General features: G+C 40.6%; 1 protein-coding gene across 1 annotated transcript; it reads left to right on the forward strand.

Moving 5' to 3' along the window:
- Window positions 1-5,968: 5,968 nt before the first annotated feature.
- Window positions 5,969-8,759, forward strand: LOC146365633 (uncharacterized). Its single transcript, XM_084915563.1, has 2 exons — window positions 5,969-6,801; window positions 8,705-8,759. The coding sequence occupies exons 1-2, from the start codon at window positions 5,969-5,971 to the stop codon at window positions 8,757-8,759; spliced, it is 888 nt and encodes a 295-aa protein (XP_084771689.1).
- Window positions 8,760-14,524: the final 5,765 nt, after the last annotated feature.

Here is a 14,524-nt window from a genome sequence, read left to right on the forward strand (position 1 = left end):
TTGGTGGATGCTGTGAAGTTTTACTACGTAGTCCGTAGTTTTTCTTGCATTGTATTCTTGCCTGTCCCTCCAGCTGTGTCCCCATGTCTTCTGTCCTAGTCTCACCTCCATGCACCCTCTGTAGAAATCAGTCATGTGTCCATGTTTGATTACTTTTCCGTCTCTGTGTCAGTCTGTGTTTCTGCGCCTGTCAGGTCTCAGTGCTTGTTTACCTTTGGGCCGAGTGTGGTTTACAGTCCCATGTCAGGTTTAGTCTGTGGGTCTGTTTGTATTCTGTCATATCTCTCTGTTGGTATATTTGGTTATGTTCATCTGTGGTCCCTGTCATGTGTCTGTGTTCTGTTACTCTCTCCCTATGTCTAGTTTGTATGTCTGGCTCTCGGTGTGTTGTGTTTCCTGTTTTGACAGTCTTTTAACCCATGCATGTTACGTGCTGCTTTACTTCCTGTCTCCTGTCAGCTAGATTCCTTTCAGCCACGTTCCTCAGGTGTGTCCCCTCTGCCCTGTACATTGTCTGAATCTCCCTTTGGTCTTTGTTGTGTTTTCGTCATTCTTTTCTCATGTATGTGCAATGTTCAGTCCGCTTTCTTCTAAGTTACAGTATAGTCTGGGTTTTCCAACTGACAATGACTGCAGAGTGTCCGGTCTCTGATGAAGTGCACCATTAAACTCATTCACTTATCTTTTGTTGCAGCATAGTATGCTATGCTGTAGATTTCCTGCACTACTTTGGCCTAACAGTCGTAATATAAACAAGGCAAATTGACTTGTAAGAAATGTTTTCGGTTGGTCATTGTATACCTGGAGTCGAGTGTTTTGGTCAGTGCACAAAACCATGTATCTATTGATAGAAGTTGTCGCTATTATCCTTATGAGTCTTAATTATATGATATGCCAGCAAAAGCTTTTCTCTAACATTTGACTCTGCAGCTGATGGCTCTTTTTGCTTCTCATTCGTAAACTCTCTCCACACTCTTTCACATAATTCTTGCATAGATAGCACAAGAGGTTAATTGTGTTGGTGTCTGTGGTGGGGAGCAGTTTGTGCCATGATTTTCATAACATTTCATAACCTACAGAGGTAGCCCCTCATTTCTGAATGAGGACCTCAATTTATTTTGATGGTCCTTCTGTGGCGCCATGGTGACTACTGCAAGCCTCATCTAAATAAACTAAGAAGCATTGCAGTAAAGCAGGGGTCTTAAACTCCAGTCCTCGAGGGCCGGTGTCCTGCAACTTTTCCATGTGTCCCTGTTGCAGCACACCTGAATACAATTAGTAGGTCATTAGCAAGACTCTATAGAACTTGACTGCATGCTGAGATGGCAATTCAGCCATTTGATTAATGCTACAGCAGCTCATGAGTGAACGAACGTGGTGCAATAAAAATACTTTTAGAAGTGCATTTTTCCAAACATTTACTTAAATTTACTTGAGTATGGTTATGGGTTGCCACTTGAGCATGCAGTCAAGTTCTATACTCTTGCTAATGACCTACTAATTGTCTTCAGGTGTGTTGCAACAGGGACACATGGAAAAGTTTCAGGACACCGGCCCTCGAGGACTGTAGTTTGAGACCCCTGCAGCAAACTGTATTTTGGGACAGCAAGGAATATATGCTAGAGTATAATAGGAAACAATGGACAATGGATGATCATCATCTGATATATTTCGCCATATTGCATAGTCCTAATGTGTGAATGACGTTGAATTGTTCAATCAAATTCTTAACTAGGCGCTCCATGCCAATACATATATAGACAACCACACGTGCTGTATGAGCAAAGTGTACTTATTTATTATGTATGTTGTATTTTTGGAATTAACCGTTTTCCCAGTTTTATGAAACTGTAAAAAAGGGAGAATATTTAAAAAGCTGTGGTGTTCTCTGGCAGGGGAAAAAAACAGTTTACTGCACTTTTATCTCAGCAGTCTTTCCTTCTGAGACCAGACTGGTGGTGCTGTTAGGAGCATAAACGAGAAAGTCACCTTCCCGCCATTCTGTAGTGATAAACTGTTATATGGCATTCATATGGTATTATAAAATGCATGATAGCATCTCGCTATAGGCCACAATATTTCAGAAGCTATTTATATGTCTCCAGTGGTTGTCCCAGTGACCTTAGCATCTACTGGTCGATGCTTCATTGGTGATACAGCTTTGGAAATGGTCATCTTAATCTGTTCTCCCTCCTTTTTATATACGGGGAAAGCACTGTCGGCCTCCCCAAAATTGAAGTGCATATGTCTCGTTACCTGACTTGCAGATTGATTGTCATCGCTGCCATCGCCAGCGTTAAAAAGCAACACGCTCAATAATTTAAGGTACTTTGTGGGCATGTAATGGGTGATGAGTTGACAATGCCATGTGCCATTACTCAGCTAGATTGATGGAGTCTGAAAAACATCAGATTGTCTCTAGTCATCTTCCATCATAACATCTCAGCTGTCATGTTTTTGTCCTGGTGTTCTTGGCAGATGACAAAAAAGCCTGAACTGTGACATGTTAATAACTGGCCTCCCACAATCTTCTACAAAATCCTTTCCTCATTAAAGGGCCTGAAATATTTCAGTAAGTAATTTGCCATGCGTGAGCAGCTTGTAGAAAGACACAGCTCCTTTTTCTGCCATTTCTGCCATTCATTTAAACTCCAGGCCAAGGAGAATGATATATTATATGGTTTTACTTTGAGAGGCTAAAAGCAGGTAATTACACACAAATGGATGAAGGTGATTCAATGTGGCTAGGTGAAAGGACCAAAACCAAAACTACGCCTGGAGTCATTATGCTTTAGAAAGAACAGATTTATTCTTATTATCATTATTTTACACCATTAAAAATCTCATTTTCCTTTTGGGCTGGCATTCAGTGAGATGTATGCATCAAAGCTCCAAACCTGGCAGGTTCCAATCAGTGGGGAACAGGAGGATGCCCGACTTCCTGCACCATAAAAGCAAAAATTGTGGAGGCTCCATGCATCCCAAATGGCATGACAAATGCTGATGACTAATGATTAAATAGCCTCATAGACCTGCACCACCTGCTTACTGATCACTGGTGCCAGAAACACAAAGAGATCTTGCTTGAGGGCAGAATGAATTTATCTGCCACCCTGCAGCAAGTTGTTGGAAATCCACCTGTTCTGTAGGAGACGTGAGTTTCAGCAGAGCTGTGCCAAAAACAAAACCTCGAAAAAGAAGTTTCATGTGTGTGGTGAAGAAGTATTTTGTTACTGATCCTGAATAAAATCTATTCTCTCTTAGAGAACATTAGGCACATTTGCACTTCAGCGAACACTCTGCACTGTAAGAAAAAAGACTTGCACATTAAAATGCATCAACTTGCACACAAGAACTCTGAAATATTTATTGGTTATCTATTAAACATTCTAATGATTTGTGTATGCTTCTGTCTTCCACGCACTTGAGCAGCTATTCTGTGTATGGTTGACAGATCCTGTAAGCGACTATATTAGCCGTAGGGAATGAAACAGATCGTGTGGTTCAACTTATTGTGTGTAGGGCTGTTGGTTTAAGTGCAGTGCTGACTGAATTGGGTGGAGTGCTTCTTCACTTGTTTGGTCCTTTGACTACAGAGCTTTGAACAGCCTTTGAAGGTTCCTTGAGAAACGGAGTCTCACCAAGTTGCTTGTGGATTTTAGATATTTGACTGGTTTTTGTGTAGCTTTTTATGGTATACATATTATATGCAAATATGATACATGGCTTAGTCACCTTTTGGTGAATATGCAAGCATCCCTGTTAAGACACAAGCAAGGTGAGATTAACCTTTCCTAAAAAGGCTGCCTGTTTCCTTGCTGTGGTTGCTGCTGGTCTATACTCTGCCTCTGCATTTAAGCTGCTCACCAGTCATTCATCACCATATAAAAATAACTCGTTTCCTAATACTTTCAGAATTTGAGTTTCAGGGGTTTTTTTTCTGATGAGTTCTGATGGCTACTGGACTCACTGACTACATTCAAATTGAAACCCGGGAGAGACACATGAATGATTATGAATACAACAAAAGATTTGGCAGGGAATAGTTAAATAAAAGGAAACGATAACAAATAAAGAAGCAAAAGTTAAACCTGCTTTAATGAGTATTTCATAATAACGTAATAACTATTCTATCAGTGCTGTTGATAGAGATTTTCTACCTGTTCCATTTTTTCAATCCACAATAAAACCTCAGAACGTGCAGCATACTGTCAGCCCAGCAGCAAATGTCAAACACAAAGCTTGCAACTAGACTGGAGTACATAGTGCAGCCTTTAGCAGCTAAATAAGTAGTTATTTTCTCCTGAAGCCTGTACAGAGAGTGTAATAGCATATTAAGGCCAATGTGGACAGAAAAAAATATATACTTGAGGCTCTATTCTAAGAAAAACCTTCTACAAGGAAAATATAGATATTTTCTTGAAGTGGAGCAGTTATGAAGGAATAATGTGTTCATTTTGTCATGCCACCCTTTTGCTTTAATTTGCAAGGCTGGATTAACCATCACACCACAGATGCCACCTTAAGTATCACGATTTCCTCACATCTGTCCTTGTGTCATAGTAGCTGATAAAGCAGAATCTCTCACCTTCTCAAAAGCTGAATGTTGATTTTATGGGATATGGTACAAATTCACAGAAATGCCTCTTTATATGTTAGATGTTTGTTGATCGTGAGCTAAAATCTCAGATTCTGTCTATCACTTGTGTCTGTGAGGTGATTGCAACCTGGCAAATCAAAGCAGTTTGCTACCATTACTGAAAAAAATAAAGAAATAAAAGGAGGGAGGTTTTCTGCACCGCTTATGCTTTTTTTAAAAAATGTTAGATAATATCAGTATTTTCTAATAACTGTCTCACTTTAATCTCAGCTGATACCTGAGGAAACCACTGAGCAACAGAGCACATAACTTTGGGAAACATGGACCAAGGGAACACACGGCAAGGAGGGAGGATGCGACAAAGGATGAGGAGAGGATGCAGACATACAGAAGGTAATGAGGCGAGGGGAAAAACAGGTGGGACAGACAGCAGGAACAATCAGCAATAATGAGACAAGGAAAGTTAAACTAGACACAGTGCACATGGAACGAAGGGCTAATAAAATAAAACTATAAGTAACTAAACACAGGATTGCAAATGAAAGCTTGGCAATCACAGGGGAAGCATGATAACTAAAATGAGCAGAACCTATAAGGAAAAACTAAGAATACTTGAAACTAGAAACACTAAACAGAAAGTGAAAACAAAGGATAACAAGAACAAAGGGTTAAACACTGAGGAATTACAACTAACTTGACATAAAGATATACAACACAAATTTCTGTGAATAATTTGGAGCTCCACAGAAAAATCAAAGAAAAAGTGAATCAAACACTGAGCCGTGAATAGGCGGGGGTGGATTGTAATTCATTATTTATTCAAAAATGAGATCATTGTTAAACAACACAGATTTACAACTAAAAATGTCTTCATATCCAAAAGTGATCCCATCCCCCCTCCTGTTTGTATGGGTGCAATAGTTTAAACTATAATTTAGACACAGTGTTCCAATTAGCTCTGCATTACCAGTGTTGTCAAACCAGAGCCATAATACAGTTTATTACTAAAGATTATTAATTAATAATAAAAGTCCTATTTGTTTTACACATACATAACATTAAGAAGCACAGGATAATTTTTTTTGTAAAACTAAATAAACACAAAACAACAACACATATCAATATTTTTTCCAACACGTTTTCACTCCTAAAGCGTAACATTTTACGCTAGGTGACAAATCATTGATATATTATGCTTGCGGGCACCTAACACGTCCCTATATTACGAGATCGGAAAAATGAGGAAACATGAGAACCATTTTGAATGAATCTACACATTTATGTTTATTTTTACTTAAATCGCTTTGGAAAACACTGACGTCATTAAAGTGCTGGTTAGGGATAAGATTATGGTTAGCGCTGGAATACATGGCTGGAACATGTAGCATCATTCTACTCGATTTCATCCATAACCGACGGGGGGCCGACGCAACAGCTGCCTGTGAGCAAATACACACAGTTACAGCAAGACTTCAGACACAAAACCCAGAGGCTTTCATCATTATATCTGGAGACTTTAATCATGCCACACTGGATTCTACTCTGGCTGCTTTTCACCAGTTTGTGAATTGTCCCACAAGGAGCAACAGGACAATTGACCTACTGTATGCCAATGTGAGAGATGCATACAGAGCCACCCCCCTCCCCCCACTAGGGAAGTCGGACCACAACCTGGTTTACCTACAGCCACAATACACACCCCTCGTCCAAAGGCAGCCTGTCACAACACGCTCCATCAGGAGATGGACCCCAGAAAAGGAGGATGCTCTGAGAGACTGCTATGACACCACAGACTGGGATGTGCTTCTGAGCCCACATGGTGAGGACATAGAGGGGGCGACACACTGTCTTACAGACTACCTCAACTTTTGTGTGGACACGGTCGCCCCTGCTAAGACGGTACGGTGTTACCCTAATAACAAACCGTGGGTAACACAGGAAGTCAAAGCTGTCCTCAACATGAAGAAGAAGGCTTTCAGGAGCAAAGTGAAGGAGGAGATGAAAGCAGCACAGCGGGAGGTGAAACGCTGCCTGAGGGAAGCAAAGGACACCTACAGGAGGAAGGTGGAGCAGAAGTTGGAGAGGAACAATATGAGGGAGGTCTGGAATGGTGTGAAAACCATCACAGGCCACAACACCAAGAAAATCACAGTGGGGGGGACTATGGAGAAGGCAAACGAACTCAACAACTTCTTCAACAGGTTTGACCAGCCCACAACCCCCCCACCCTCACCTTTACTACAGAGCCCTCTCCCCACTCTCCTTCCTCCCTCGCTCCCCCCCCTTCCTGACACTATGATGACACCCCCCTCCTCCAATCCCTCTCTCAACAGCAAGACATCTTCCCCCCCCCTCCTTCCAATCATCTCCCAGTGTCACAGTGGATCAGGTCAGGAGACAACTGAGGAAGCTTCGCCCCAGAAAGGCAGCAGGTCCAGACAAGGTGTGTCCGAGGATGCTAAAGGCGTGTGCTGCTGAACTTGGGGAGCCGCTACAACGAGTCTTCAATCTCAGTCTGCGACTGGGGAGAGTGCCCGCCCTATGGAAGACATCCTGCATCGTCCCGGTCCCCAAAAGGAACCGGCCCAATGAGCTGAATGACTTCCGACCGGTGGCACTGACGTCACATCTTATGAAGACTCTAGAGCGGCTCTTCCTCAACCTCCTCCAACCACAGGTACAACATGCCCAGGACCCACTACAGTTCGCCTACAAGGCGGGTGTCGGAGTGGAGGATGCCATCCTGTACCTCCTGCATAGAGCCCACTCACACCTGGATGGGGGAAAAGGCACGGTCAGGATCCTGTTTCTTGACTTTTCCAGTGCCTTTAATACCATCCGGCCCTGTCTGCTTCAGGAAAAACTGAACAGGATGGAGGTGGACCCCTGCCTGGTCGCTTGGATCTCCGACTACCTCACCGACAGGCCACAGTACGTCAGGCTGAAGGACATCACGTCTGACACTGTGGTCAGCAGCACAGGAGCACCACAGGGAACTGTGCTGTCCCCACTTCTCTTCACCCTGTACACCTCTGACTTCTGCTACAACTCTGAATTATGCCACATTCAGAAGTTTGCAGACGACACAGCCATCATGGGGTGTATCTGTGATGATCAGGAAGAGGAGTACAGAAGTCTGGTGAGAAACTTTGTCGCATGGAGTCACACAAACCACCTGCAACTCAACACCTCAAAGACTAAGGAACTGGTTGTGGACTTTGGGAGGTCCAGAGCAGGTCCACTGCCGGTTCAGATAGAGGGGGAGGAGGTGGAGGTGGTCAACAAGTACAAGTACCTCGGGCTGTGGGTGGACAACAAACTGGACTGGTCATGCAACACAGAGCACCTGTATAAAAGCTCCTGAGGATGTTTTACCAGTCGGTGGTTGCTGGAGTACTTTTCTATGCTGTGGTGTGCTGGGGGAGCAGCACAGCAAAGAAGGACTCATCCAGGCTGGAAAAACTGATCAGGAAGGCTGGCTCTGTGGTCGGCATGAAGCTGGACACTCTGGTGACAGTGGCAGAGAAAAGGACACTAAAGAAACTGCTGGACATTATGGACAATGCTGGGCATCCTCTGCACACGGCCATAAACAACCAGAAGAGCCTGTTCAGTGACAGGTTGCTTCTCCCCAAGACAAGAACCAACAGACTTAAAAACTCCTTTGTCCCACACGCCATCAGACTGTTTAACTCCTCTCTGGAGGGGAGAGGGAGGGGAAACAGGAGGACAAAGGAGGGGGGAACAACTAAGCTGTAGTGCCTCTTCACCTCACTGTGCAATTACCTTTGTGCAATACTTTTTGTTAATAGTCAACGGTGCAATAGACTCCATACTTGAAATGTGCAATTCACTTGTATTTTTATTTTTATTTTATTCCTATTTATTCTATTTATCCCCTTTGTATATTTTTATCTATATATGTCTTTGTATTTATATATGTGTTTGTGTATATATATATATATATATATATATATATATAATATTCTGTAACTCTATAACTTCTGTCGGTGCTGTGCTTATTTGGAACCGAATTTCCCAGAGGAACCCACCCGAGGGATTAATAAAGTTTTATCTTATCTTATCTTATAACCTGGCGTGTAGCATAAGAACGCGGAAGGTCACCTTTCGTGTTCCTCAGGAACGTCTCGGGACTTGACAAATCATCGGTATATTACGCCTTGGGAGTGAGGGGAACTTTTTTTTTTCATTGACTGAGCATGCATAAACGTTATCGCTGAGACTGAGTGTCATTGTCATAAATAGCAATAATATAAATCCCAAAGTAGCCTAAATAAATTCAAAATAACATTCAGTGAAGTAGCATTATTCCTGATAACGCATTAGCATACACATGCTAATTTATACTTGCTAGTATTAAACATACAAATAATTCATAGCTACACAGCTTATTAACTGAGTAACTTAACTTAATATACTCAAATCATACTGAGTCAAATAGCAAGGTGATAGCAGAGGCTTACCTGGGCCAAGATTTCACTTGGTTAAAACTGTACCTCTATGCAATTGTATTAGCTAGCTGTTAGCCTTAGCTTGGTATTACAAACCTTCCAGAATACCTAATGTGACCAAGAGGGCACCAAATTATAATAAATGAAGCAAAGACAATTAACACAGTCAAACACACAACATGATGCATGGCAGTGATATCATCATGCTGAGGGATTGTTTATTTGGCTGCATTTATCCATCTTTCAGTTCTGTTTAGAAAGTTCCTAGAAAGAAATTATGGCTCTACTATCGTCTATACCAGCGGTCCCCAACCTTTTTTGTGCCACGGACCGGTTTATGCCCGACATTATTTTCACGGACCGGCCTTTAAGGTGTCGCGGATAAATACAACAAAATAAAACTAGTACCGGTACCGAAAAAAAGAAGATTTATTCATAACACACGTGAAAAGACCCAGGAAAACCGAGTAAACGATAAAAACGATAACAAAATAACGCTGAAAACCGATAAACACCCTGAAAACCATACATTTCACACCTGAGCCTCAACTCTCGCGGCCCGGTACCAAACGACTCACGGACCGGTACCGGTCCGAGGCCCGGGGGTTGGGGACCGCTGGTCTACACTGTATTCACATTATAAAGAGTTATGTCAGTTAAGATTTTATAATATATTTATATTTAAAGCAAATATATATTTATTCCACTACACACAAATAGTTGGTGTAGTAGGTAGGTTTTATTTCTTTCAGTTCATAAATAAATTAAACGAAAAGGCGAGTACATTAAACTCTTACACAGCGCTCAGGAAAAACAACTCCTGAGATTAGCTATTAAACCACTTGGTGTTAGCCATATGCAAATTCATGTTCCCTTTATTTCAATAGTAACTCACACCCACACGGAGCAGGAGAATTGCTGCTGGACGGGAGTGGGAAGTGAGCCTATTATTTGAGGAATCTCTTTCACGTTGTGCACTGGCTTTAAATACCACCGTTTAATTGCTGTGTCATGACAGGATAATTACCAACTAATCAAGGGCATCAACAGGCCTGCAGACCGCACAACACTATTCGGTGTGTTGCCACGATTCTGTTGGGAATTGTGGTTGCTGTTTGGTGGAAAAATAGTGATGGAAATAATATGAACATTAACTAAAAAGATAGAATAGTGGCATAGACATTCAAATAGAGAGGGAAAGGTATTGCTTCAACGTGCATCCCTTCCAGCTTTGGTTGAGTGCTAATGCACTCCTCACACCTAGCCAGACCACAGCAGTAACACAAGCCATGTGTCAGATGTTTAAGGGTTCTGACAAGTTTCTGTGCATCTGCTAAAAAGCGGCATTTCACAGCTTTTCTGTGATGCAAATGGCCATCATTTGAAATTCGATGAATAATTATTTGTCTAGAGTCATTCAGCCTTTAGCTGTGTTTAATAAATACACTGATGCACTTATCATGGGTTTTGTTGCACATTTTTGCTCACATTATGAATGCAGTGTGCAAAACCTGCATTTTAAATACAGATCCTGTCAAATTCTTCCAACCTTGAGCTTCGACTGATGTTTCCAAAAACTAAAAATCCAGAGACACAAAAAACATAAAATCATGCATGGTCACCTGTTGGGTAAAGAAAGAGCTAAAAAAAAAAAAAAAAAAAAAGGAGTTTGGAAAAAAAGAGAGGTACATTTTAGTGATATCTCTGAGTACTGAAGAAATCAGCATGTTTCACAGGATTGTTGGTTGGCTGCGATTTCTGCCCAGCTGAAGAGGTCTGTGAAACTGGATGCATTTCAGGTGCTAAGAGAGATGAGAAACCTGTGTAATAGCCAATGTAGAAATGTGCTGATCACTAAAATAAGGAGATAAATGGAGATAAAAACCTTTCATAACACTGAATTTTCAGTGTAAGGTCTGCCTATTTTTATGCAAAGGTAAATATTCATCAACAGTGGTAAACCAAGACTGCAATGATTATCAGAACTTTACAATGAACCCCTGTTAGCTGGTTTCAGGTCTATTTCCTCTTAATCCACTTTCATTATTGTGATGTTAAGCGTGCTTCCATTCCCACAACGTTTACATGCACTGGATAGCTATTAAACAGATGAAATATCTGACTACCAATTCTTGACATAGATGGCCATCCTGTCTCTATACTAATTTTTTTCATGTTTTTAGTTAAAATTTGCTCTTGGTCTGTTTCTATTATATATTATATGCACAACTTTTAACTCTTTGAATTCAGGTGTTTTCTGTCCCATTGCCACGGGTGTATAAAATCAAACACCTAGCCATGCAGACTGCCTTTACAAGCATTTGTAAAACAACTCTAAAGAGCTCACTGAAACTGAGCATGGCACTGTAACAGGATGCCACAGTTGCAACGAGTCACCTTGTGAAACGTATTCCCTCTTAAATATTCCACGATCAACTATAAGTGGTATTACAAAGTGGAAGTGCTTAGGAACCACAGCAGCTCAGCCACAAGGAGGTAGACCACATAAAGTTACAGCGTGGGGTTTGCTAAGGTGCTTAGTGTGTAAAAGTCGCCAACCTCTGCTGACTCGATGACTGCAGAGCTCTAAGAGCTCTGGCATTAACATCAGCACAAAAACTGTGTGCTGGAGGTTCACGGCATGGGTTTCCATAGCTGAGCAGCTCATGTAGGTGGAATGTGTTCATGGCCTAGTATTTCTTTTCCATATAGTGTATAAGGAGTTACGATCTTTAAATCCAGGAATTATTCCTGCTACATTTCCCCAGAGTATTCAATGAATTGGGGAAAAAGTTCATTCAGATACATTTTGATCTGTTGATCTGATACATTTAACTGTGACAAATTTACAAATAAGCAAAAGGGGAGCGGGGGAATTAAATTAGCAGGGGGTCAAATACTTTTTCATGGGACTGTACTATTAAAAATATTATAAACCAAATCAAGTTTGTGGTGCAAAATCTTGGACTGAATAATATAGTGAATAGTAATAGAGCTGTTAAATAAAAATAAAAGGACAGAAGGATAAAGTTGTGCAAAATTTTTATTTAAATACCTCAAAACTGTACTGAAGCACAGTTATTGACTAACTGAGTTAATTTTCACCACTGGGAAATGTTAAAACATGGGAGAATCAGATGAGAAATACTATCAAGGCAAGTCAAATCATAATCAGGAATCGTCCATCGATAAAACAGAGATAATTAAATCTGCAAAACATTTAGGTTCAGAGAGAGAAGCTAAAACATGTTTTCATGCTTAGTGCAAGAATACTTTCCCACCTTGGACCATAAAGATCTGAATCAAACAGGTAAGGGTTTTTATGCCTCTATCAGAGCAACAAACACAAAAGAAATTCACAACCTTTAGATTGGTTGAGGATCTGCTCACTGCAGAGCTCAAATAGATCCCAGGCGGCAGTCTGCATCTTCAGGGTGGTGGAAAGTATACGTGCTTGAGTTGCAAGTTACTATATTCCTGTAGCATTTCGAAGTCAAATGAAATGAAGCTTTGATGAAAATGTGACTCTATTAAAGGCAAAATTGTGTGCACTGACCCAAAACACTAATACCTGAAATCACCCCTTGATGACCTGCATGGATTCACTGTCACTGTGTGCACTGAGCTAGTGAAAATTTGTTGAGAAGGAAATCTAAGGGGTATGACATTGTGAACACTAGACAGGTAGGTTTGATTTTGTGTCATCTCACTGACATGATTTAAACAAAATGAGACTCTACAGAGCTTGGTTTTTGGTGGAATATTTCTAACATTTTGAGTTATTTTCCAGTGTTAGAAAATCAGCACTGCTCAGTGTTAGTCTTTGTTAATCTTCAAAATTGACTAGGTTACTTTTAAACATATAACACTGTCAAAAGTGTTAATTTAACACTCAACAGTGTTGTATTTAGCATTCAGAGGAGTGGACCCCTATAGACACTCTCTAGTGTTAATTTAACACTGGAGATTTTGCTGTGTGTGTGTGTGTATTTATGTTATTGCAGGTTCTCCTTGTATTGCACTGCATGGTGTATAACTGTGTTTTATAGGAACAGAGCGTTAAACACGCAGTATGTTCACACCTATTTCAAGATATACTTGTATTGTGGAAATACATATTTACTGGCAGGGTTGAACTCAGCAGGGGTGCTGAGAAATATACTCCGCAGACAAAGAGCTTTTTAGTCCAAACGAGGTGTCTTGATTGCAATACAATAGCCCTCATCAGGGAAACAGAAAGTCTGCAGATCCAACAGCTGGCCTTACTATTTATAGCTCTGGGAGGGAGTTATTATTTTCACAGTTATGCTGTAGATTGCCTGAGAGCTTAAAATTCACATAAATGTTTTGCAGTTGTATTTGCTAAAAGGCGTTGATTTACAGGTATTCAGAGCCAGAAAAGTCACCTTGATATCCCCTGCTACACTAAATATTTACTAGTCACAGTCTGTTATTTTGTGTCATGTGTATGAGTTGTGCAGATTATACTGAGAGCAGGTCTGAAAGATGAATCCAATCACAAAATGTTCCCTTTTCTATTTAATTCATCTGATTAAGCCAACAGGTTCACGTTTGAACACCTAAATGCTCCGCATGTGATTGCATCTCCATCTAGTGGGCAAGGTGTGAACTGCTGACTGATTCCAGTAGTGAAGACTCCCGCAGGATGCTTCCCATTTTTTCTTACTTTGCAGTAGTTAAAAAAAAAAAAAAAAACATAAAAAAAGCAAAACAGTACTTTCAATATTTATTTCAGTTTGTTGCATATTCAGTTAAATATTACTTTTAGTTTAGTCAAGTTTGGACTATTCCAGCACATCATTTTCATGCACTGAGCTGAGAGTTCTGTTAATTTTTATGCACTAAATTAATTTTTTGGTTGAATTTTGCTGGTGAAAAAGCCAAATGCCTATGCACATTGCTACAGGATGTTATGAAAAACACCAAAACTATGCACCAAGCAAGAGTTCAGCACATCATCTGCAGCTATTAAGTATTATAATTTGCTTTCAACTAATTACTCTCAATATTTCTTGCTAAATAATGTAATTGCCAAGTCAACACACATAAAGACGTTACTTATTTTGTTTTCATCTATGTGCAACTTAAGCTTTATTTAAAACAAACAAATAAAAGATATGCATGTAAGATGGGGAAAAAATAGGAATAATAACATTCAAGTAGACCCTGAGATGTAAAGTATATCTGAGAATCCATCAAAGATCGGGGCACTAGAAATACTAAGAAATACTAAGTCACAAACCATGGTCAGACTACCTGATTTGGAGGGACCATGCCCCGAGCCTGACTTCCTTCAAGACTCTTTTCCTTCCTAAAGGAGAAAGCTTATTTATAAGTTAGATGGCTCTCATGTTAAATTAAAGTTTTGTGTGGTTCAGAGGATCAAGCATGGGAACTGTCACCATAAGAGTTATTCAGTTTGGATCACTGA

The sequence above is a fragment of the Perissodus microlepis genome, chromosome 19 (assembly GCF_051167445.1).
Source record: "Perissodus microlepis isolate ML-2025 ecotype Zambia chromosome 19, ASM5116744v1, whole genome shotgun sequence".
NCBI classification, from domain to species: Eukaryota; Metazoa; Chordata; class Actinopteri; order Cichliformes; family Cichlidae; genus Perissodus; species Perissodus microlepis.